Genomic DNA, 26,933 nt, shown 5'->3' on the forward strand with positions numbered 1-26,933 from the left:
TAAATTATTATGCTGTACACCTTAAAGGTATACAGTGCTGTATTTAATTATACCTCAATAAAACTGGAAGAAAAAAAAGCAACATAGTACTAGCACAAAAACAGACACATAGATCAATGGAACAGAATAGAGAGCCCAGATATAAACCCATGCTCTTATGGCCAGTAAATCTTCAACAAGGAGGTAAAAATACACAATGGAGAAAAGACAGTCTCTTCAATAAGTGGTGCTGGGAAAATGGACAGCTATGTGTAAAAGAATGAGATTAGAACATTTCCTCACACTGTATACAAAAATAAACTCAAAGTGGATTAAAGGCCTAAATATAAGATCTGAAACCATAAAATTCCTAGGAGAGAACATAAAACACTCTTTGACATAAGTCATAGCAGTATTTTTTTGAATCTGTCTCCTAATGCAAAAGAAACAAAAGCTAAAGTAAACAAATGGGACCTAATTAAACTTTTTTAAAACCTTTGCACAGTAAAAGATACCATCAACAAAACAAAAAGACAACCTACTGAATGGGAGAAAATTTTGCAAATGATATGACTGATAAGGGGTTAATATCCAAAATATATTAACAACGCATACAACTCAATATCAAAAAAACAAGCAACCTGATTTAAAAAATGGGCAGAAGACCTGAATAGATATTTTTCCAAAGAAGACTTAACAGATGGCTAACAGGCACTTGAAAAATGCTCAACATCACTAATCATCAGAGAAATGCAAATCAAAACTACAGTGAGGTATCACCTCACACCTGTCAAAATGGCTATTATCAAAAAGTCTACAAATAACAAATGTTGGCAAGGATGTGGAAAAAAGGGAATGCTCACACACTGTTGGAGGGAATGTAAATTGGTGCAGCCAATATGGCAAACAGTAGGGAGGTTTCTCAAAAAACTAAAAATAGAACTACCATATGATCCAGCAATTCCACTTCTGGATATATATGTGAAGAAAACAAAAACACGAATTCAAAAAGATACATTCACCCTAATGTTCATAGCAGCATCATTTACAATAGCCAGAATATGGAAGCAAACTAGTTGTCCATCAACAGATGATCAACATCTTCCTTATGGGGTGTGTGTGTGTGTGTGTGTGTGTGTGTGTGTGTAAGGAAATATTACCCAGCCCTAATAAAGAATGAAATTCTACCATCTACACAACATAGATAAACCTAGAGGGTATTATACTTAGTGAAATAAGTCAGACAGAGAAAGACAAATGCTGAATGTTAGTGGAATCTAAAAAATAAAACAAGTAAATGTATATAACAAAACAGAAATGATTAAAAGACAAAAAGAACAAACTAGTGGTTACCAGTAGGGAGAGGGATAGGGGTATCAGATTAAAAGATATAAGCTACTATGTAAAAAATAAAAAAGCAACAAGGATATATTGTACAGTACAGCAAAATATCACCATTATTTTGTAATAATTTTAAATGGAGTATAATCTATAAAAATACTGAATTACTGTGTTGCATATTTGAAACCAATATATTATAAATCAACTACACTTCAGTTTAATAATGAAATGAAGTATTCACAGATACAAACACATTTTCATGTAACCTTTTCAAAAACATTAAATCGCATAGACGTAGATTTGTAACAAGCTGAGAAGATCCTCTTTTGTCAGATAAAACAGATTTCTCAAAACAAATATCTTTGAGTGAACCATAGATTTAAAAAATAAACTAATTAAGTCATCTTTGTTTAATGCCATGAATAGTTTACAAGGCTAATTGGAAACACCAGCCTTCTCCCAGCCCCTTTTCCTTAAAAACGCTTTAAAGGAAGTCTTTTATGTTTCCTAACATTTAGTTCTGTGCTAACTCTCTCTCCAATCCCCTTACTCCTGCTAAAAAAAAAAGGCCAGGAGAGTTAAAGTCTTAGAAAAATTGATTTTTAGATTTGATAGAAAACTGTTGTGAGATATTTTTCTTGCCAAAAGAGTTAAATCTAAATGAAGATTAAGTGATACAAATTCAGTATCACACTTTCTTCCAGTTTATTCACTTTCTGTGCCTTACAACTTTTTCTGCATCAGTATTCATCCTTCTCTTCCATTAATTTTGTTTCTTGGTGTGTGTTCTCAAACACCTGACCCTGCTCACCAAAAATTTCACTTACAATGCCCTTTAGCAATATTTTTTATGTATATGTTAATTTTCTTTTTATGAAAAATTTTAAACACATGCAAAAATAAGGAAGTTGCATAAGGAACCCCCATTTACCTATTACCCTGCTTTAACAATTATCACATGCTCCTCCCATTTCACCCATACCACCACCTACTTCTCACCACCACCTTCTCTCTCATACTCTTTTAAAGCAGATTGTTTTGTCCGTAGGTATATGTTGCTTTTGCCAACATGACCAGCTGTTTTCTATTTCTTCCTTGAGTTCTTCATGCAATTTCTATCATATGCTTTTCCATTCCTATGTGGGAGTTGTATTTTCTACGTTGAACTTTCCATCTGCATCTAATAAATGATAGAATCTAGTTGGTATTCAGTGCATGTTAAGTATGATGTCTTTACGTACAAAAATCAAGAATGGAACTAACAGGAAAAATAAAACCCTGACAACATGAGCAAGAAGAATAATATCACAACGTGTTATCTCTGTGTTGAAGAGAATCTATTATATTGTGTAAAATAAATGTTTAGGGAATTGGTTGAATAATGGGTCCTCAAAACCTTGCATTTTTGTATTGTATACTACTTTGAAATAAAACCCCATCACATGTTATATATTAGATCATAATGTATTAGTTAATGGATTTGTTTTTTATCTGCTAGGACTTTGACCATTCTCTTCAGACTAAGGTTTTTGTGACTTTCTGCTGCCACATCATACCTTTGTTCCTCAAGCTTCTCTGACGTAATTTGTATTCCTGGTCGCGGAGCTTACCTTAGTCTCCCTTACTTCTCAAAGCAATAGCACCACCCTGTGGTAAAATTAAGATGTTTCCACACACTGGCACATAAAGATTTTTGCAGCTGTTCTTAACATGCCAACTAACTCTTAAGCAGTCTGGTGAAATTTTGGACGTCTTCTCAAATTAATATTTTTAAATCCATAAATACAGAAATACTGCTGAGGCCAGGTATTCAGACTCCAGTTAAGCTGTAATAGGAAACTAGGTACATGAAATTATGGTTACTTCAGAAATAACTCTTCCCTGTTATAATTAAGGATTGTCATTCAAGTTGTGTTTGCAGATAGGCAAATTACATAATGATTTTGGTTTAATCTCGATGAGTATTTACATGTTTTGTAAGAAGGGACAAGATTGGGGTCTTAACAGTGAAAAAATGTTGAGTTTTATACTCAGGTCCTTTGAACACTTGAAATTTAGCATCTTGCCAAAAAGAAAGAATGGATTTCACAGAGTGCTCCTGAAAGCATGGCCTTGGAGCATAAGGGCTTACCCTGCACACTTTTATGGGGCCTACAAAGTGGAGCAAACTGGACAGTTAATACTCTTACACAGCTCTGCTGGGTGAATTCTGAAGGGCTCAAGAGTTAGTTTGTTCCTCAAAGGACTAATGAGGTAGCTCTAGGTACCCGTAGAGGGCACTATGAGGACTCTTTTGCCAGGTGGTGGCTGTTGGACTGCAACCCCCCTGAAATGGGGGCCCAAAGAAGGGTCCAGGGGTGCAGTAGGGAAGATGATTAACATTGCAAATCTTGGGTTATAAAGTAAATAACAATAATACAGGCTTACCAGATATTTCAGGATCTCCTATCTCCTGGCCATGTGGTGAGATTGCACTTTCCCACCCTATTCAGTGAGTGGGGCCATATGATCGGCATTGTCACCTAGAGTGACATGTATCGTTACTGGGTCAAGCATTTAATTGTCAGGTCTAGCTCCTCCAGAATTTTCTTTCCCTTTGACATAGGGAAGGACGATATTCAATATGATAGCTACTCTGCCTGGATCTTTGAGTAACTATAGTGAGCAGATTTTGTTCTGCTGACCCACAGAGGACATGTTGCATGACTGAGAAATAAATCTCATTTTAAACCAGATATTTGGGGATTATTCATTATTGTAGCATGACATAACCCATCTTGACTGTCACAGCCAGGTGCTCAACTAAGTGCTTTAAATATATTCATGTTCAGTCCTCTCAATAGATTTATTCCGTTTTTTCTATTTTTCCAATGAGGAAACTGAGGGTTAGTTTAAGGACTTAACCCAGGTCATACAGAGGGTAAGTCCTTTGACTCTATATTGTGTCTCCTTAAGTATTATTTATGCTACCTCCCAAGACCTGTTAGAAGCTGCATTACCTGGTCCTAGTAAAGGGAGGAGAAATGCATGGCACCAGGAAAGCAAGAGGGTGAATTGCTGAAGCTAGTGTCTAGCCTGTGGATCCTGAGTCATCCTCAACATTTAGCAGGTAAGAGTTTAACCAGCCACTCACTGATTTGAACTGGATTCCGCTTCTCCTTTCCCACAAACCCTCGCCAGGTTTTGTAAGTCTTCTACCTGGATTCCTTGCCTCCACCTTCTTACTCCTCCTTGGCATCTCACTTTTCACACTGCCTCTCAAAATCATCTTTTCTGTTAAAGGTTCTTAGCTCTAGCTCCCTATTAGGACCACCAGTGAAGTTTAAGGTTAGGGTTAAGAGCCTTGCAAATACCCATGCATAGTTCAGTAGGGGCCTGTGCAAGTGTATTTTTTGTATTTGGCTACAACTATGGACTATAATACAAAAGACTGTGATTTCATGTTTCCATGCTATCAGGCCCCAGTTAACATTTTCTAAGTTTTCACCCACCCAAACCTCCCTCCTGTTTCAGTTACAATAGAGAAAGTATTACGCCCTAAATAAAATATTTAAAATATTTTTCCATCTCCAGGCCTCTACCCCAAGTTGTTCCCTTTACCTGGAATTTATTCCTCTTTCTCATAGGTAACAGTTCTACCATCCTTCAAGTGCTACCTCCTCCATTTAGTCTTCATGGTGCCTCAAGTCAGAAGATATGCTTAATTCCTTGGACTCCCTCTATACCTGGCTGCATCTCTACCATACTTTTTATTATTCTACCTTTATTACATTTATTATACATGTCTGTTCCCCCCACTAGCCTGTTAACTCCTGAAGGTAGAACCCAGAGTTTATTTCTTTTTTTTTTGCCCAGTATTATTTTACTTTAGTATTCCACAAAGCCCCTCTCACAATGCTTGATATCTAGCAAGTGCTTAATATTCTTTAAAATGCAATTTAATTTGATGAATTAAATATTTATTCACCTATTCCACAAATATTTGAGTGCCTATTATAAGCTAGGCATCAGACGTACAAAATCCCTGTCTTCGTGAAGCTTACATTCGAGTGGGGAACCCAAATGATAAATATGATAAATAAGTTATATATGTAGCATATTGGAAGATGATAAGTGCTGAGAAGAAACAGAGCAGAAATGGTATATAAGGATCTATTTGAGTGATTTATATGCAGACTAAAATTTGAGAAGCTGTGCTGTAAATGAAGCAGTATTCCTTTCAGGGATTCTCTTCAGAATAATGAGTGAAGGTACACAGCAGATCCCCAAACCAGCTCTTTTTGGGGATCAGGGAGATCGCAGGTCAATTTCTTTGAGGTTCAGAGCCAAATTCCAACATCACACAGGTAAAAACTCATAATGGAATCATAGCACTTACTAATATTTTTTCCTCTGATTTTTAGAGAAGGCTGTGTGGTTGTGCACATGCTCATATTTATTCACGTGTGATTAGAGGCAGGGAACTAACCTTTTTTGTCTGTTTGTTTTGCTTCACTAAGTTTTTCTTAGTGCCTGTTGTTAGGCATTGTGCTACCATAGCAGAATTAAATTTTAGACCCCAAATAAGGATTTATCAAGAAAGACTACATTTGTATTTAATCAAATTAAATTAGTTTCTACTCTAAACACATACATATTACTTTTTTAATCAGGAAGAAAATTAATTTTTACATATTACTTTTTTCAATACGTATATATTTTTATTGAGGTATATTTGATTTACAATATTAGTTTCACGTATACAGCTTAGTGATTCAAATCTTTTATAATTATACTTCGTTTGTAGTTACTATGAAATTTTTTTAATAGACTTTATTCTTTCAGAGCAGTTTCAGGTTCACAGCAGAATTGAGCAGAAAATACAGAGTTCGCACATAGCCCTTCCCACCCACACATATATACTCCCCTACCCTCAACATCCCTCATCAGTGTGGCATATTTGGTACAATCGATGAACCAACATGGGCACATTATTATCAACCAAAGTCTATAGTTTACATTAGGGTTGACTCTTGATGTTGTACATTCTATGGGTTTTGACAAATGCAGCCACCACTATAGTATCGTACAGAATAATTTCATTGCCCTAAAAATCCCCTGTGCTCCATCTGTTCATTCCTCCCTCCCTCCCTCCCTTCCTCACTCTCCCCAAACCCCTGGAAACCATGATCTTTTTATTGTTTCTGTAGCTGTGCCTTTTCCAGAATGCCATTTGGTTGGAATCATACAGTTTGTAACCTTTTCAGACTGGCTTCTTTCATTTAGTAATATGTCTTTTAAGTTTCTTCCATGTCTTTCATGGCTTAATAGATCTTTTTTTTTTTTAACTGCATATGTATTTTTAAATTTACATAAATGTACTTTTCATTGTTTCTAAGAATGTTTAGAGCTTTAGCCTTTTAAACTTACATAGTTATCAAAGGAATAAAGCCAACCACAAAATAAGAATTAACTCAAAAAGATACATACACCCTGCTATTAACAGCAACATTATTTAAAATTGCCAAGATATGGAAGCATCCTAAGTGCACATCAATAGTTGAATAGATAATGGAGATGCAGCATATGTATATGCAATGGAGTACAACTCACTCATAAAAAAGAAGGCTATTTTGCCATTTGCAGCCCTTCATTCATTTTTTTTTTTCACTTCAAAAACCAGAATTTTATAACCGGCAGAGACATTTCCATTACATCAAAAACAGCAAAATACCTAGAAATAAACTTAACCAAAAAGGTTACCTATACTCTGAAAACTGAAATGATGCAAAGAAATGGAAAGATTTCTTGTGCCCTTGGGTTGGAAGAATCAACACTATCAAAATGGAGACCTTCCAAAGCAATCCACAGATCCAACGCAACCCCCGTCAAAATACACGTGACATTCCTCACAGAATTAGAACAAACAATTCCAAAATTTATAAGGAACCACGAAAAGACCCCAAATAGCCGAAACAGTCTTTTGTAAATCTCTTTTTTTTTTTCTGTTTTTCCGTTTTGTTCTCTTTTCTTATGGTTTGATGATTAGAAAAGGTCCTTTAACATTTGTTGTAAAGCTGGCTTAGTGGTGCTGAAATCTTTTAGCTTTTGTTTATCTGGGAAGCTTTTGATTTCTCCATCAAGTCTGAACAAGAGCCTTGCTGGGTAGAGTATTCTTGGTTGTAAGTTTCCCCCTTGCATCACTTTAAATATATCGTGCCACTCCCTTCTGGCCTATAGAGTTTCTGCTTAAAAATCAGCTGATAACCTTATGGGAGTTCCCTTGTATGTTATTCATTGTTTTTCTCTTGCTAGTTTTAATATTCTCCTTATCCTTAATTGTTGTCAGTTGGGTGACTGTGCCTTGGTGTGTTCCTCTTTGGGTTGATTCTATGTGGTACTCTCTGCACTTCCAGGACTCGGGTGAGTGTTTCCTTCCCCATGTTGGGGAAGTTTTTGGTTATTATCTCTCCAAAAATTTTCTCAGGTCCTTTCTCTCTCTCTCCTCTTTCTGGGACCCCTATGATGCGAATATTAGAGCACTTCATGTTTTCCCAGAGTTCTCTTAAACTATCCTCATTTCTTTTTTTTTTTTTTTTTTTTCTTTTTTCTGTTCTGAAGTAGTGATTTCCGCTAATCTGTCTTCTAGCTCACTGATCTGTTCTTCTGCCTCATTTAGTCTATTCTTGGTTCCTTCTAGTGTATTGTTCATTTCAGTGATTTTATTCTTCAACCCTAGGTATTCTTTATATTTTCCAACTTTTTGCTAAAAACTTCATTCTGTGCATCTATCCTCCTCTTGAGTTCTCTGAACATCTTGGCCATCATTACTTTAAACTCTTTCTCAGATAAATTGCCTATATCCTCATCACTTATTTCTTCTTCTGGGATTTTATCTTGAGCCTTGGCCTGGGAGATATTCCTTTGCTGCCTCATATGGTCTATCTTTCTATGTGTTTGTGGCTTTGGGATTGTTGTTTTCTTATTTCTAGTGTCTACCCCTGGTGGATGAGGCTGGACTAGAGGCTTATGCAGGTTTCCTGGCAGGAGGAGCCAGTGCCTGCCCACTGCTGGGTGAAGCTTGGTCAAGGACCCCTGGTGGGTAGGGTCATGTCTAGTCACCTTTGTGGCTTAGGAAGTCTGCTGATGGGTGTGGCTGTGTTCCCACCCTGTAGGTTGTTTGGCCTGAGGCTTCCCTATAGGCTGTTGGGTGGGGCTAGGTCTTGTGCTAGTGATCCAATCAAGAAGGCTCCAGGAAAACTCATGTAGATTAACACTCCCAGAATGTCCGCCACCAGCTTTTATGTCCCCTGAGTGAGCCACAGCCATCCCCTACGTCTCCAGGAGACCCTCCAAATCCAGCAGGCAGATCTGGCCCAGGTTCCTGTGAAATCACTGCCTCTGTCCTTGGACCTGGTGCACATGAGTTTCCGTGTACGAAGCGAATGGAGTCTCCATTTCCCCCAGTCCCATGAGGCTCCCACAGCCAAACCCCCCTGGCCTTCAAGACCAGATGTCCTGGGGTCTCCTTCTCTTCCCAATGCCGGGACCTGAGCTGGGGAGCCTGACGTGGGACTTAGAGCTCTCACTCCTGTGCGAGGGTCTCTGCAACTTAACAAATCTTCAGCTTGTGGGTCACTCACCCAGAGGATGTGGGGCCCAATTATATCACAAGCATGCCCCTCCTGCTGTCCTGCTGTGGTTCCCTCTTTATGTTTCCAGTTGCAGAAGATCTTTTTTGCTAGGTTCCAGTCTTTCTTCAATGGTTGTTTAGATTCGGTTGTGGTTTTGTTGTCCATATTACTTTTTTAATCAGGAGGAAAATAAATTTTTAACATCTCTGTGCCCTATATTGCTCAGTCATTATTGAGACTGTATCAGACACCTGGAGCCCCACTTCATATCCTCAACTTCAAATCCAGTCGCACAGCTACGGCAAACTGGTTCCTGCAGGCTTCCTCCCTCTTTGCACTGAAACCACCTCATCTCAAGCCTGTGCCTTATTTCTCTCACTCCCTGCCTTAGGGCTTACCTGATTCCTTTCTGTGCATGCCCATAGGTGCCTGTACAGCACTCATACACATGCAAACCGGAGAGGTTAAAGTCCCAACCAATGGGAGGCAGGAGCAGAGGAAAGAATGCTTCTCCCTCTTGTTCCTGATCATTTTGCGGGGCAGGGGCGGGGGGTGAATTTTGATTTGAGCTGAGGCCAGTAACCAACTCAATAATGCAACTTTGTATTGATTTCCCTTCATTCCCTGTGCCAAACTCCTGCTCCATGGAATTGCTTCTCAAAAAAATTAACTACATCCTAGCCTTTGTCTCAAGTTGTGATTTCAGTGGAATACAGGCAAAGACACACTTCCATCCAACTGAGTTATACAAAAGGTCCAGTCTTATAAAGAACAAGATAAATGGAGAAAACACTCCAGCCTTTGATCCACACTTTGAGCCACCAATTGAGATGTTCGTTACCCAAACTCAAATAGTCCCTTGAAAGTATTCAAGTATGGAAGTGTGCTCCTTTGGGCACAGTAATGTTTACAAGTCTGGGGGCCAGGTATTAGCATATTTTCACCTGTACACCCCATACCTGTGGAGATCCAGCCTCCATAAGAATAATAGTTTCCTGTCCTCATTGAACATCTTTCATCCTTTTCCTAAATTTGGGGGAAATACCCATTTCCTCTCTGTGCCTATTTCATACCCTGTTAGGATACCCATCCCCCTCCTACCCCACCCATACCTAAAACAACCTCCTTGATGAGTTTAAGCTTTCACAAAAACACAAGAGAAATTACCTTGTCTCCAAACAACAGCTTTCTTCTTTATAAATTACTCCCAAGGAAGGGATACACCAAGAAACTTCTTGGGAAATGGGGAAGGGGAAAAAAATAGAGGAAAAAAAAAAAAACTCCACATGAATTAATATTGCAAAAAAAAAAATTCTACATCTATATTTTGTCTCATTTAGATGTCACAATGACCTAGTGAAGTGGGTGTTATTGTTCCCCATCGAAAATGAGCAAACTATGGCTTGAAGAAGTTTAGTAATTCTCCCCAAAGTCTCACACCTATTAAGTGGTAAAGAAAGAATGTGCCTAGAGAGAGTTTATAGCCTGGAAGAAGGGCCCCCTTAAAAGAACTGTAGCTGTAGAATGCAGCCTGTACAAGAACTGCAACAGATGAGGAGAGAATGTGGTGGAGAGATGAGGAGTACATACTCTACCCCTCTTCTTCCCAGGCTCTTGCTGAAGCCTCCCATTGGCTAATTCAACCAGAAGGTGGAGAGCAAGGGAGCACTAGTGATGCGGTCAGTAGATGTCAGCATCCTGGGCTACAGAAAAAGACAGAGACTGTAAGGAGGGAGGGAGGGAATCAGTGGAGAACAACCAGCACATAATGATGCTCACGGTCTCTAACATTTTTGCACATCTTGTGAGCAAAGACGTTCTGGACTATATTATGTAGTGAATAGCCGTGGATGACAGATTATGTCTTCTGCTGGGACAAAGGGCAAGCGTGATGATTACTGTTCACAATGAAAAGATAATATCTCCTTCTGGAAAAAAAGCAGTCAGGTTTGCTGCCCATTATAAAAGATTTGTGTATCTAAGCTCAGTGTTCCTCTCCTATAACACAATCCATGATGTGTACAACTGGTGTCTATCCCTCTTTGCATCATGCTATACGAACTGGGGGTTGGGTAACGGGGGAAAATGCTGATACTCTGACTATTGCTATTGCCATGAGTAATAAAATTATTTTTTGTCCCCGATGCAGATTCTCATAATCTTTTACCATCATCCATGAAACTAGAGCAGGCTAACTTGTTAGCTGTGAAGTAGGGTAAAATCTCAGACCCTTCATAGCTCTTGACAGCTCAAAAAAAGAAAAGCCAAACAAAACATAAAACAACTGTATTTATCACGAATGGAGGTAGCTGTTACTCACCTCCTTACTGTGAAAGTTGATAATTCAAGAGAAAGAATTAAGTACTCCTTCACAGTTTCCAAGCCACAGATCATGAGGGAGAGCTCTTCATTACAGAAAAATGCCAAATCATACATACAGAAAAATGATTAATTTAGAATAGTCCCCTTTTCCCTGCTCTCAATGAAATAATAGATTCAGGCAAGGACAGTCTGCAGGTTGTCAAAGTACTACTCCAAATGTAAATTATTGATTTCAAGGGGAAAAACAAAATGGAGAGATCAGGCAGTCGCCACTTAAAGCTTAGTATCAATAATTGTAGGACAACCAAACATTAAGTACACTTGATGAAATGCATATGAAGTACATAGCATTACTTATAAAGGATTCTTATCAAAAGTGCTTAACTTGAATCTAATTTAACCTTTATAGATAATGACTTATTACAAATGGTATTTTCCAATATTTAAAAAATGACTGAAAGTTAGGATAGCCAACTTTTCCACTTTGCTTGAGACTGTTCTGGAGCTGAAACTTGTACATTCCAAGAAACCCCAGTCCTGGGCAAACCAGGATAGTTGGTCACCCTAATACACATTTAAACAATTAGACTTCTCACAATTCTAATACATTAGATTTTCAGAAATCTTTTAAAAGTAGACATACAATAGTAAATTTGACATATAATGGCTACAAAACAGATCAGTACACTAGTACCAGTTTTATACTGACAGGAGTTCTAATTCAATGGAAAATTTATTCTTCATTATATCATTATTATTATTACTTCTTCCTAAATATACAATTTCTTAAACTTACTTAAAAATTCAGGCTTACCTGTCACACCAGCTGAAGATGCATATAAAAATATTTTGGCATCTTCCAAGATGATCTTACCAAGTATACTACCCAGTGGGACTTGTCCTTTTCATAATTTATATTTTGTCTATTGCACAAGAAACTGTACAAAATATCATCTCTAATTATTCAGATATATTTTCATTTTTATAACCCTAATATTATTGTTACTAGTAGTACTACTAGTAGTAGTAGTATAAAAGAGACACTCTTCCAAGTGTTTTATCTTTGTAAGGTAAGGTTTGGTTTAATATATCTGCTTCGTCTTTTTTCTTAAAACTGCAGCTAATATAATTTATAATTAAGCATTTGGAATGGAGCCCAAATTGATTCCTACTTTGATTCTTTTCTCATTCTTCACAACTTCTGCCCTGGGCATTGCTTCTACTGGGCTCTGTCTAACCCAGGGAGTCGGAACAAAATATTCTCATTTTAGGAGAACAAAATGACATCAAGTATCCGGATGGTTGATGTCCTCCATCACTATTATAACTTTCCTCTCAGTTATTTAATCTGTAATTAAAATTTGTTTAAACCTATGTGTATCCTCCTTTATTTATTATAGGAATTAAATCAATTAGTACCTGAGTATCTGCAATTAGTACCTCAACCATCTGGTGAAGAAGCCAGTTGAGTACTCAAATAGTGAGTTTCCAATTCATTATGTCTCTATTCAACTTTGATTATTCTGAATTATTGCCATGTAATTCTTAACATTAACAGTGTTTTACTATCATGCTTCTCATACACTTGGAGGTAAGAGGTAATATGTTAGGAAATAGGTAAAACCACAGATTAAACATGGCTGGTCTTCCTGGCAGGAACTAAGGAGTTCTAAAGTAGATAGTAAATTTCATAAAGGTAGGCATTCTGTCTGTTTTACAGTTTACTATTGTCTCCTTAGTGTCCCAGCACAGTGCCTGGCACATAGTAGGTACTCATTAAATATTTGTTGAATAAGTGAATTGAAGTGGAAAGCTTAGAGAGAAAACAATTTCATATGAAAAAATATGAAAATCTAGCAACTGGAACATCATATTTACATTTAAATTTTAAGTTAAAACATAAGCTGCTCCAGGTTATAGCCCCAAAAGTATCTTTCTCCTTAGCTTGTTTGTTTGTTTGTTTTTGGAGATGATCTGAGTGGACTGGAAAAGTTGAGATATTATTCTAAATCAATAAGTTTACACTGAAAATAAAGGAGAAATTTGTTTTCAGTTTTTATCTTGCCCGTTATTTAATTTTTCAATGCACAGTGTGTATAGATTACAAAAAGTTCCTAATTATACACAAATTCATAAATTCATCTGGACTTTAAGTATCTTCAAAATATCTGAAACCTAGAGAGTATTTTCTAAAAATTACAGTGTTCAGTGATTTAGCGTCACTGACTCTAACTACTTGGGTTCAAGATTTATTGCAAAGCTATAGTAATCCATACAGTCAGTGTGGCATTAGAATAAGGTAGGCATTTAGATTAGTGGAAATGAATAGAAAGTTCAGAACTGCTACCTTTAAGCTCAGAGGAGGGACCTCCCAGAGCTGTGGGTGAAACCTCTGAGGAAGGAGTGCCCCCAGGCTACTGCGCCCTCCCCCCAAGGCTACTGCGCGCCCCCCAACCAGGCTACTGCGCCCCACCCCCCATCCCCAGGCTACTGGGGGCACTCCTGCAGACAGGAAGAGATTGGGCTGCAAGAGGGAGGAAACTGCTGCCACTAGGAGGAAGGGCCACTGCTGGGACAATCCAGATGAGAAAAGGAAAAACAGGATCAATCTCTTTTCTGTCCTTTTCTATCCTATATCTAGCGGCTCCTGTTGGTGGAAACTGTCAGAGCCGCAGCTATGAAAGGAGAAATTTTGTTTCCAGAACCTAATCTGAGCATCAGAAAACAAATTAGAGAAAGTATGAATGTGAAGCTGAAAGACAACATGTAAATGAGATTTCTGGTTTATCCCACTTTTAATAATATCAAGATTAATCAGTAACTTCAGGTGGTCCTAATCCCTCTCTTATTAAATTCCCAATCAATGTTTCATTTAATGGTTTTAGCATCCATTAGTTATTGTTACCTACATTCATTATTTCATTTGGCGTTATAACACAGCAATTTTCTGATTTTAGCATTTTTTGTGCACTTATTAGGTGGAATTCTATAAAGAAGAGTGTGAATAACTGGTTATCCTAAAATACAGTTTGTACAGGAAAGACTGGAAAAATCTTGATTTTTTTCTCTTTATCAATTTTCAGTTGGTGACCTAGCAACCTCCAAAGATAGTAAGTTGGTTGCCTTTGTTAGTATTAGAAACTCTGAACTTTTGTTTATATATTTGAAGTATTTTTAATTCATAGCAGGCATCATTCTTTTTGATATTCAAGTTGTCCATCTTAGGTCAGTCAGAGCCTTCATAGTATTTTTTGTTTTCTGTATTTTTATTTATTCTGGATTATTCTTGCAAAAATGTCAAGTATTTCCAACTTAATTTTATCCCCCTCATTTGACTCTAAATCTCTCATATCTTGGAAGAAATTTGCAACTTATTTTCACTTTTCCCACTTAGTAAGCTGTTAATAAACACTTGAATTGTCCACTATTTGAGCCACCTTATGGAAACATTCTTAAATGGCCTCTCAACGGTGCAAACAATTTTAAAAGCCAATTTTAATTATTAAATTTAATAAAGTTCTTCAACTCTAACCAAATCTTCAAGTCCAATCTTGAAATCTTGGGTATTATGTGTGATCCTTAGTGGGGGAAAGGGAAATAACAATGTAAAAAGTAAATAGAATAGGATTATGCAATCTAGAGAGGAAGTACCTTAAGATTTTAAATCTGTGTACATTTTTCTAAAATAAAAGATCATAAATATTTTTTCCTAAAATGGATTCACTTTATCTCCTACTAACAATGACCATCAGTGTAGAGTGTGGGAGAAACTAGAGAACAAAATATGGATTCTGGGACTCACCTTCTTAGGGAAGCCTCTTTTTCCTTCAGAGAGAGTTAGTAGTCTTTTTGTCTGCATTAATACTGTTCTTTGTTCGTATGTAAGTAAAGAAACAGGTAAATTGCAGCATCTCCAACCAGATGCCAGGCCAAAACTTGGGGAGATTTCCTAGGCTTCTCCTTCCCCTGTGAGGTGCTATTGATATGACTTCTTAAGACCTCTCCAAACCTTGCCCTCTTTTCTTTCCCTCCATCACTGCTGTGATTTAGACTTTGAGCTTAACTGAAGTAGGTCATTGGCCTCCTAAATGCCTCCAGTCTTCACATTTCAGTTTTCACACTACCATCGAAGTATTCTTCCTAAAAATTGATTATTTCACAGCCCTTGATTAAAATTCTTAAACAGCTCCTCTTTACCTTTAGGGGGGAAAAGCCAAATTTCTTAACAAGGAATATAAGACTCCTCATGATCTGGCCCTTGTATAACTCTGTCTTCCTCATTCCTGCCTATGTCATCCCCAGGCCCCCTCAAGTTCCCTACCCAATGCTCTAGCATTGAAATACTGGCAAAACTCACCATTCTAGCCTCTAAGGCCTTCTGGCATTTGAACATAGCTATTCTCTTTTCTTATAACCTTCTTCTCTTTCTTCAAATAATTAATAAAAGCTCATCCTTCAAAAGTAAGCCCTGATATTACCACCTCTGGGAAGCCTTACCTGCACTCCCTTAGCTGCCTTCAGAACCCCATGTGGTTCCATGGCAGGCTTATCATCACCACAATGATCACTACACTATGACATTTACTGTCTCTCATGAGCATCCTCATGTATTTCATCTCTATCCCCAGCACACAGCAACCATGCTTAAGTATACCCTCAATGAATGTCTGCTGAGAGAATTAACGAATAATTACATTATCTTAACCCAGCATTTTCTAAACATTTTTTTCAGAGTGGGTCTAGCAATTTACTTAAACTACCACCAAAAATATCATTGAGTTCCCTGTTGCTCTGCATTCTCACCAGCCCTTGATATTCTTAGACTTAAATTTAAAACATTGTGGTGGGTCTATGGTAGTATCTTATCCTAGTTTTTAATGTCTTTATTATACTAATAGATACAGCTTCAAGAGAAGTCCACCCTCCTCCCCCCACATACTTATTAACATTTCCTGAAATAGCAAATGCAAGGGCCCTGCAGTTAGTCTTTTTCATGGAATGGTAAGAAAGCCAATGACTCTGGAACAAGACACAGAACTGCAGTGAAGATATTGGAATCAGAAGCAGAACTGAACTCATCAGTGGTTCTCAAATTTTGGTATTCATATGAAAACCCAGTGTGCTTGTTAAAATTGAACATTCATGGGTTGCATGCCCCAGAAATTCCGATTCAATACTTCAGAGCTTGGGCCCTCATATATATGTTTAAAAATAAGCTTCTCAATTGATTCTGATGCATTTGGTTTTCAGTCTACAGAATGAGAAACACTGTTTAGAGAAAAAGATTTCTTCCTATATAAGCACAGTATTACATAACATAGTATAATTTATCAGACTACTTTGTCTATCATCTGGTTAATGCTAAAGGTGTGATTTTTCTATCTTTGTGGGTATATGCAGCAGCATATTACAAAATTAAAATTAAGCCCACTTGGAGAAGTTTAAGACAAATTTTGCAATAAGAGAAGTCCTTTGATCATGTTGCAAAACTAAGAGTAATTACAGGGAGGTGGTATGGTGAAAGAACCTTGGTGTTGCTTTCGGAAGAAGTGGATTTGAGGCTCAGGCTGTGTCATAGGCAAATTTAACTTCCCTGACTTTTCATTTTTCACCTAAAATTAGTATTATACATATCCTACCAACCTTACAAGCCTGTACAATGGTCAGAATGACAGAGTGGCAAAGTGCTAATACAAAAGTAAGATCTAATCATTGTTAGAGAAATGATCATTGTTTTTGATTTACACACCTGCCTGAATTAAAGAAATAATATTTAGCCTCGGGGCATTTATTTTTTAGAATAATCTCAGCAGCTTCCTACTAAAAGAAAAACTATAAAAGCATTTTATAGTTTGCAAAGAAAATCTTGAGTGACATAACCAAGGATACAAAATCTATTTAGAGACAAGACCAGGATTCTAGTCTTCTAATTACTGGCCCAGGTCACTTTCCACTATACTTCACTCAGTTGTCTTTCTTATTCTTTATTATAATCGACAGGCCAAGTGATCCTGGCACACACCTGAGTCTAAGCACCACTGATCTACTGCACTGGGTGTGGTTGTGCGGTAGTAATCATTGTCCTTGTTTTTGTATAACACTTATGTGATAAACAGCTTTATTGAGATATTGTCACATACCGTACAATTCACCACTCTAAATTGTACAGCTCAGTGGTTTTTAGTATAATCACAGAGTTGTACAACCACCACCACGATCAATTTTACATTTTAATTACCCAAAAAGAACCCCTCCTGACAGCAGTCATTCTCTATTCTCCCTTCCCCTCAGCCACTGCCAAACACTAATCTACTTCTGTATGGATCTGCCTATTTAAAACCATTTATATAAATGGAATCACACAGCATGTGGTCTTTTGTGATCGTTTTTTTTCCTCTTACTTGTTTTAAAGGTGTACTTATTGTTTTAAAATGATCAGCCTAACAATAGAGATAGTTGAAAATTTTTTAAAAAGGGAAAAAGTCACCCATAATCCCATTCTACTGCAATCAATATCATACTTTTATTCCTTTTTTTTTTTTTTTTTTTTTTCTTCTCTAGATGCATCTTCATCTGATGAGAAAACAGGTGGAGATGACCCTCATTCCCACAGCGCTCGCATCTATCCCCCGCCTCCGGGTTCCCCACCTCCCAGAGCCCAGCAGCGCCCAGGCAGCGGAGGAAGAAGCGGCCCCGCCCATCCCCGCTGGCGCCTTGCTGACGTCACATCTTCGAGTCGCAGACCCCCGCCCTCCTTCTCCGTCGCGGTTGCTTTGACAGAACGCGATGGCGGCGGCCGGGTCTGCAGGAGTACCGGCGACCGTGTTGGGAAAGCAAGAGTTTTACCAGCTTCTGAAGAACCTGATCAATCCAAGCTGTATGGTGCGGAGGCAGGCAGAGGAAGTCTATGAAAATATCCCAGGTCTGTGTAAGACTACATTCCTCTTAGATGCCGTCAGAAATAGAAGAGCAGGTTATGAGGTGAGACAAATGGCTGCCGCACTGCTCCGACGGCTTTTGTCTTCTGGGTTTGAGGAAGTCTATCCAAATCTGCCTTCTGATGTTCAGAGGGACGTCAAGATTGAACTGATACTGGCTGTTAAGTTAGAGACACATGCTAGCATGAGGAAAAAACTTTGTGATATTTTTGCAGTGCTGGCAAGGAATTTGATAGATGAGGATGGTACTAACCACTGGCCCGAAGGTCTCAAGTTCCTTATTGATTCAATCTACTCTAAAAATGTGGTTCTATGGGAAGTTGCACTTCACGTTTTCTGGCACTTTCCTGGGATTTTTGGGAACCAAGAGCAGCACGATTTGGATATCATCAAACGGTTGTTGGACCAGTGTATTCAAGATCAAGAACATCCAGCAATCAGGACATTATCTGCTAGAGCTGCAGCTGCATTTGTACTTGCTAATGAGAATAATACTGCTCTTTTCAAAGACTTTGCAGACTTGCTTCCTGGAATCTTACAGGCTGTGAATGATTCATGCTACCAGGATGATGATTCAGTGCTAGAATCCCTTGTTGAGATTGCAGATACTGTACCTAAATACTTGGGTCCTTATTTAGAAGATACTCTGCAGTTGAGTCTAAAGTTATGTGGAGACTCAAGACTTAGTAATCTGCAACGCCAGCTGGCCCTTGAAGTAATAGTTACCTTGTCTGAAACTGCAACCCCAATGTTGAAAAAACATACAAATATTATTGCTCAGGCAGTTCCTCATATATTAGCAATGATGGTTGATCTACAAGATGATGAGGACTGGGTAAACGCTGATGAAATGGAAGAAGATGATTTTGACAGCAATGCAGTTGCTGCTGAGAGTGCACTAGACAGACTGGCTTGTGGGCTCGGTGGAAAACTTGTTTTACCAATGACTAAGGAGCATATCATGCAGATGCTTCAGAACCCTGACTGGAAATATCGACATGCTGGATTAATGGCCTTATCTGCTATTGGAGAAGGATGCCATCAGCAAATGGAATCAATTCTAGATGAAACAGTTAACTCTGTTTTGCTTTTTCTTCAGGATCCTCATCCAAGGGTGAGGGCTGCAGCCTGTACTACACTGGGACAGATGGCTACAGATTTTGCACCTAATTTCCAAAAGAAATTCCATGAAACAGTGATTGCAGCTCTGTTGCGTACCATGGAAAATCAAGGTAATCAGCGTGTGCAGTCACATGCAGCTTCTGCACTTATTATTTTTATTGAAGACTGCCCCAAATCATTGCTAGTTCTATATTTGGATAGTATGGTGAGAAATATACATTCCATCCTGGTGATTAAACTTCAAGAGTTGATTCGGAATGGAACTAAGTTGGCCTTGGAACAGCTTGTGACAACCATTGCCTCAGTTGCAGATACAATAGAAGAAAAATTTGTTCCATATTATGATATATTTATGCCTTCACTAAAGCAAGTTGTTGAGCTTGCTGTTCAAAAGGAGCTCAAGCTTCTGAAAGGAAAAACTATTGAATGCATTAGTCATGTTGGTCTTGCTGTTGGTAAGGAAAAATTTATGCAAGATGTATCAAATGTGATGCAACTACTGTTGAAGACACAATCAGACTTAAATAATATGGAAGATGATGACCCTCAGACTTCTTACATAGTTTCGGCATGGGCTAGAATGTGTAAAATTCTTGGAAATGATTTTCATCAGTACCTTTCACTGGTTATTGAGCCTCTTATTAAGACTGCTTCAGCTAAACCCGACGTGGCTCTCTTAGACACACAAGATGTGGAGAATATGAGTGATGATGATGGATGGCAGTTTGTAAATCTTGGAGACCAGCAAAGTTTTGGAATTAAAACTTCAGGACTTGAAGCAAAAGCAACTGCTTGCCAGATGTTGGTTTATTATGCTAAGGAGTTAAGGGAAGGGTTTGTGGAATATATAGAACAAGTTGTGAAACTGATGGTTCCTTTACTGAAATTTTATTTCCATGACAATGTTCGAGTAGCAGCAGCAGAGTCCATGCCTTTTCTCCTGGAATGTGCAAGAATTCGTGGTCCAGAGTATCTTGCACAGATGTGGCAATTCATATGTGATCCCTTAATCAAGGCTATTGGGACTGAACCTGATACAGATGTACTCTCAGAAATAATGAATTCTTTTGCAAAGTCCGTTGAAGTAATGGGTGATGGGTGCCTTAATGATGAACACTTGGAAGAACTGGGAGATATACTGAAAGCAAAACTTGAAGGGCACTTTAAAAACCAAGAATTGAGACAGGTTAAAAGACAGGAAGAAAACTATGACCAACAGATTGAAATGTCTCTGCAAGATGAGGATGAATGTGATGTTTATATTCTGACCAAAGTATCAGATATTTTGCACTCATTATTTAGTACTTATAAGGAAAAGATTTTACCATGGTTTGAACAGCTGCTTCCATTAATTGTAAGTCTAATTTGTTCTAGTAGACCATGGCCAGACAGACAGTGGGGATTGTGCATATTTGATGATATCATAGAACACTGCAGTCCAAGCTCATTTAAATACGTAGAATATTTTCGGTGGCCAATGCTACTAAATATGCGAGACAACAACCCTGAAGTCAGACAAGCTGCTGCTTATGGCCTGGGTGTTATGGCACAGTTTGGTGGAGATGATTATCGTTCTTTATGTTCAGAAGCTGTTCCCCTGCTGGTAAAAGTTATTAAGTGTGCAAATTCCAAAACCAAAAAAAATATCATTGCTACAGAGAACTGTATCTCAGCAGTAGGGAAGATTTTGAGGTTTAAGCCTAACTGTGTAAATGTAGATGAAGTTCTTCCACACTGGTTATCATGGCTTCCACTGCATGAGGATAAAGAGGAAGCTATTCAGACTTTGAGTTTTCTCTGTGACTTAATTGAAAGTAACCACCCAGTTGTACTTGGACCAAATAATTCCAATCTTCCAAAAATAATCAGTATAATTGCAGAAGGAAAAATTAATGAGACTATTAACTGTGAAGATCCTTGTGCCAAACGCCTAGCTAATGTTGTACGCCAGGTACAGACTTCTGAAGAATTATGGTTGGAATGCATTTCCCAACTTGATGATGAGCAACAGGAAGCCTTGCAGGAGTTGCTAAATTTTGCTTGAAGCACTTTAATATTACTTGAATATCATCTACCATGAGTAACTCCAAATAAGTGTTGTGAGTGGATTCCATTATGATTGAGAAAAGTGTTCTCTCCCTGCTAAACAGTTTATATTCCTTCCCCACGTTTCTCCAGGATTAATCAGTGTCGTAGCCTCTGTTCACCTTGCATGTTTTATCTCCTAAACACAGACCTTGGTGATAACCTGTGCTCTGTTGTCTTAGAATGTTTGTCACTTTTTCCCTAGTTGATGTGAAGTATACAAATTATCACTATTTGTCTGAATTATTGATGCTGGGAAAGCAATATACTTGGTGTTAGGATGTCATGCTGCCTACCACAAGATGCTAAAGCTCACAGGATGGGTTAGGAGAACTTCCAGGACAAACATCTGTGGAATTGTGGGTGAAGAATATAGTGGCAGGCTTATTCAACCTTGATAATACTCCCAGTTTTCATGGTAATGGGAGGATGCTGAAATTGCAAAAGAGTTTTGAGATAGTGCAGTGGATGTGGGGAGGCTTCTCTATAATATATGTGAACTTTTTAATAATGCCCTCCTAAAAAAGACTGGGTGAGACATACCCACATTCTAGTTCCCAAGGCGTCCAGCCGAGAGTTAGGAGAACTTAGCCAGACTGTTCTTTCCAGGACTCTAAGAACCATGGTTACAGAAAAAAATGTCCTGGTACATCTAACACTGGTAGCATGTAACACAGTTACAGTTTGACAGATTATTTGTGTGAGTCAATCAGTCTTATGTGTTTGAGCAGAATATTGCATTGTGTATGTATGCCATTTTCCCCTGCAAACTAGTTCAACAGTAAGAATCCCCGATTCAAAAGAAGCTTAAATAGATTTCTATTTTGAAGAATCTTTTAATAGATTGTATAGTAGCCCTGAAGGCTATTCTATTGTGATAATGAAAGGGAAGCAAAATAAATTTTATCTTTAAACATTAAAATAGAAAACAGCTTTGAGACCAGTCATTTAGCAGTAGATATACATTGTAAGAAAACAGTTCTATAAATCTAAGGTTAATTATAATAATTGGAATGTTGGTTTTTAATGTCAAGCTTCTCGTAGGGTAGAAAAAAAAGCATTCTCCTCAGCAAATTACTGATCCAAAATTTAAGAACAAATATATTTGTCACGATTTCCTGGGGCTACTGTGAGTACTGTGTATGTAAAGTATTTAGTAAATATTTAAGACCTAGTAAGTTCTTAATAAATGGTAGCTGTTACTGCTGTTGGTGTTTGTACCTTTGCTATGTTCTTTTTATGGTTTGGAATTCCTTTCACATTAGAATCTCCCTGTTTCACCCCCTACCAGTTCTTGAGCAGGTCATCTAAGCCTTTGTGGACAGAGATATAAAGTTGAGATTTTAGATATGCAATTCCTGTCTGTTCCCTATAACTATTATTAATGAGGGAAAAAATAAAAGGTCATTAAGTGCAGTATAGTCACAATTTTATTAAAAAATAAATTTTAAAAGTATAGACGGATAAATAGAAAAATTCCACTTCAAAGTATTAATAGAGGTTTCCTCTGGATGGTGGGATTAAAAGGCAGTTTTTTTCCTCACTTATCTGCATTTTCTAGTTTACCTACAACCAACATATTTCTTGTATAACAGTTTTTTTTTTCTAAGTTCAAGGACCTGATCCTACTTTCATAATAGCTAAGATCACAGTCAGCTTGGCCTCTCCATGACCTGTAGCTGAGGTTCCTTCAACTCACCTGTGCTTCTTTATCCTAAAATCCCTTAATTAAGAAGCTTTCCTTTGATCAACATTTCTAGCGATTCCCTACACTCTCACAGATGAGGATTTGGAAAGTCTGCCAGATGACTTGGAATTAGGTACCTGAAGAATTCTGAAGTATGACAGACCTAGATTTGAATTTTGGCAAACTACTTTTTTAACCAAAGCATCAGTTCTCCATCTATGAAATGGGCATAATATCTAGCTCATAGGATTGTGAGAGTTAAAGGAGGTAATGTATATAAAATGCCTAGGGGCACAGGTTTCAATAAATGCAAGCTAACATTATCTGAGAGTCATAAAATAGGGTTGGTAGCTAAAGAGTAAGAGGGGGGTATTTGCTGGGGTCCAGATTCTTGGGCTTTGTCAAAGGAAATGAGGGACATCCAGTCAGACACATTTTTGGTTGCCAGGTGCTGAAGGAAGACTGGTCCCTGCCTTTGTTCCTGAGCTGAGGTACATCTATGGGCTCTGAGGAGAGAGAATGCTGTAAATGCCTAATAATTACAAATGTCTGATAAGGTGAGAACAGGCCCTGAAAACTAGATAATGGGCATAAGTGTGTGCAGGGGGTGGAGGGAGGGTGAGGGGAGCAGGGTTATGGGGGTGGGCAGTGTCAATGGCCTAAAATGTTAGAAGTGTTCCCCCTTACCTATTTTATCTAAGACTGCTATTTAAGTCTGGACCAAAAGGAAAAAAAAGCTTTTTAAAGTTTTGAATTTTATCAGCGCTTTAAAGGTCCACATTAATGGCAAGTAATGGGATGTAAACAATCTTAAGAGTCAGTATATCCCAAACATTTAGTTTTAAGGCTTTTACTTTTAAAATGCTTGATTTCTAGAACTTTGTGTTTAAATAATTCCAGTTTTCAAGTAAGAGCGTTCTGTGTAAGCAGAAAAAGTAATGTGTGCTTCTTTAAAACAGAACATTGAAAATAGTATATCTGCTTTATGGAACAATTAATTCCTTTCTCCTCACTTTAAGCAATGGAATGAATCCACTTTTTAGATATTCCCTAAATGCCTAAATGTTCCCATAAAAAAATAATCTTTAAATGTGTAGTGAGATTGTAAGGTCTTGCTAACGACTTGACTGTTTAATGCCGAACATCTTAGATTTGAAATATTTGAACTGTTCTTAGTCCCAAGAATTTTTTTAAAAATTAGGTTCCATTCCCTTCCTTTACTCTTAACAGATGTCAAGAATCAAGAGAGTGGAAATGTTTTTTTTATTTTAATGTAAAACAGGAATTGATGTTAAGACCTGGGGACAGGGGTTTCAGAAGTTCGAGTTCTACAGATCATCTCCTTTTCTTTTGCATGTGAACATATGTTTCAGTTGGTCGAGTCCTGGAACCTCGCTTCTAAACTTTTCAAAATTCTAGTTTTATATTTAAAAAAACCGGCAGTCTCAAGGGGGAGGAAGTGTGCAAAGAGAACCTAAATTTTGCAATAGGATAGGATTTATTTTACTCATTATTATTTCCCAGTAACGAAGGTTATCTAGCAAGCTCTTTCAGGATTAATTTTAGCTTTTAGCACTAAAGGGTCTCGCAAAAGAAATACCCTCTTGCAGCACCTGCTTATAAAACCCCTTCAGCCTCCCTCTCTGGAGGGGGGGGTCAAGCAAAGCTGCGCAGGCGCTTTATTTCATTCTCCACTCCCGCCCCTTACAGTCGTCTATAGGCTGATGACATCATTAGCCCGCGCAACCTACCGGGCCTCAGGGCCTGTAGCTGAGACGAAGTCCTTGCTTTAGCGTAGCGGAGCGCGACGTGAAGTGGGGGTGGTGGTGTTCTACTACGCATGCTCACCGAGGATGGCGACGGTGCCTCTTTCTTAGTCTCTCTCCACAACTCGCCCCAACCTGGAGGGGGGCGGGCCTGAGTGCCCTCCCCCTTCTCTCCCTGCCCCTCCCCTTCCCCTTCCCCCGCCCAGCGGGGATTCTAACTGACAGTTGTCGTCGGGCCCCGTCCGCGCGCCGCCTCCTCCTGCCCGGGTGCCCCGCAGGTAGAGAGGGGCGGGAGGGGGTGTGAGGGAGAGGAGGAGGAGCCCGAACCTCCGCGGCCCAGCGCTTCGGCCCTGTCCCGGGAGGCGAGAGAAGAACGCCCCCCTTCCTCCTCGCCCCCTCCCAGCCCCCAAGCCGGCCAGGGAGGGGGTGGGGCGCCAAGGCCGCGGAGGCCAGACCGGGCCTGGCGGGTGAAGAGCAGGCGGGCGGGGCGCGGAGGGGTGAGGCAGGCGAGGGCCGCGCGCGCGCGCGCGCGCCGCCGCCGCCGGGGGGAGGGGAGAGGAGGGCACCTAGGCTCTCCTCTTCTCTCCCCCCTCCCCCGCGCGCCATGTAACCCCGCCCCGCCGGCGGCGAGCTCGAGACCCCCTCGCGCACCGAGCCAAGCCGGCGGCTGAGGAGAACGAGGCCTGATGCGGCTGGGGCTGCGCGGCGCAGCCGAGCCCTGAGGAAGCGGCCCGCGCTCACGCCTGCCCCGGCGCCTCGAGCGGCCGCTCCACGCCGCCCAACCTGGGCCTGCCGGGGGCATGAGCGTGCCCGGGACGCCGGGGGAGATGGAGCCGGCCGGGGAGGAGGAGCGGCCGCCACCAGCGGCTGAGGAAGAGGAGGAGGAGGAGGAGGTGGCAGCGGCGGCCCCGGCCTCAGGGCCCGCCCGAAAGAGGAGTGCCTTCTCGCAGGAGGACGCGGACGACCAGAAGGAAGAGGAGGCGATGGTGGTCGCGGGCGGTGGCTGCAAGGAACAGGAGCTGACCTACGAGCTGCAGCAGGGCTACCGCATTCTGGGCGAGTTCCTGCAGGAGAAGCACCGGGGCCTCACCGCCCCCTTCCTGCAGCCCCTGAGGGGCGTTGCTACCGGGGAAGAGGAGGCGGCCGAGGGGCCTCGCAGCGGGGGCCGGGGCAGTCGCGCCCTCCCGCAGCAGCCCGGGCAGGGCATATGTCTGCTGAAGATGGAGGAGAAGTTCGCCAGCGGCCAGTATGGGGGCATCACCGAGTTCGTGGCGGATTTCAGGTTGATGCTGGAGACATGCTACCGCCTGCATGGAGTGGACCACTGGGTCTCCAAACAGGGCCAGAAGCTAGAGATGATGCTGGAGCAGAAGTTGGCGCTTCTGTCTCGGTGAGTGAGCCCGGTCCGCGATGGGACTGACGGACTGACACAAACACACCCTCGCACGTGTCCGAAGAGGGTTGGGCCAGGGGCCGGGGGGCGTCGCTGATAGGTGCTGAGTCGGTGCTGGAGAACCCCGGGAGGAGGAGCAGCGCTGGGCGGGGGCCCGCAGGGGTGTGGTGGGTGTGGGCTGAGCGAACCCAATGCCCAGCTGTAACGAAGCGGAGAAGTAAGCCGAGTCCGGACTGCCGGAGGGCAGGTAAAGTTTGTAGATGTAAACCGAAGTGGTGCCCATAGAAAGAGAATTACAGGGATAGGGAGAGGAAAAGTTTTAGGGAGTTGGAAGTTGGACCCGCAACTTTTAGACAGTTTTGGCGTGAAATTTTAAAACGTTTTTAGGATAAAATATCGTTTAAAAAGTAATTTGGGTTCGTGTAAAAGGTGGTTTCAAACTATTTTAAAATAATTGTATCGTTTTACTACTCAAGTCGGCCATCGGAGATTTATGAAGTGTTACTAAATGCTAAACGATTACTTTGGCGTACTCCTGATCTTTTCTTTCAGCTTCATCTGAGCACACTGAATTTTTGCAATAATAGTGGATGCATCAACACAAGATTTTTAATACTTTTAGGAATTTGTGTTTATTTTGCCGGAAGGCATAGGCAGTTCAGATGGCACTCTCTTAATGTACTCCAC

The 26,933-nt window shown here is 39.9% G+C and overlaps 2 protein-coding genes across 7 annotated transcripts in view; both read left to right on the forward strand.

Moving 5' to 3' along the window:
- The window catches only part of RANBP6 (RAN binding protein 6), a 93,537-nt gene that overhangs the window by 44,265 nt on the left and 22,339 nt on the right, over positions 1-26,933 (forward strand). The window contains exons 2-4 of one of the 5 annotated variants that reach the window (XR_010382648.1): positions 17,817-18,177; positions 19,293-19,425; positions 23,536-23,603. Coding sequence is in view for 3 of the 5 variants with exons in the window: in XM_031449754.2 (XP_031305614.1) it covers positions 18,042-21,359 (3,318 nt within the window). In the remaining 2 variants the exon portion in view is untranslated. Of the gene's footprint in view, positions 1-17,816; positions 22,603-23,535; positions 23,604-26,933 lie in introns of those variants that run through there. The other 4 variants (XR_010382647.1, XM_010993421.3, XM_010993420.3 and 1 more) reach the window with 4 other exon arrangements.
- BRD10 (bromodomain containing 10) overlaps positions 25,402-26,933 on the forward strand; it is an 86,592-nt gene continuing 85,060 nt past the window's right edge. For both annotated transcript variants that reach the window (XM_010993422.3, XM_031449752.2), the window contains exon 1: positions 25,402-26,243. In XM_010993422.3, coding sequence (XP_010991724.3) covers positions 25,654-26,243 — 590 coding nt within the window. In that variant the 5' untranslated portion in view covers positions 25,402-25,653. The remainder of the gene's footprint in view (positions 26,244-26,933) is intronic.

Source organism: Camelus dromedarius, chromosome 10, assembly GCF_036321535.1.
Source record: "Camelus dromedarius isolate mCamDro1 chromosome 10, mCamDro1.pat, whole genome shotgun sequence".
NCBI classification, from domain to species: domain Eukaryota; kingdom Metazoa; phylum Chordata; class Mammalia; order Artiodactyla; family Camelidae; genus Camelus; species Camelus dromedarius.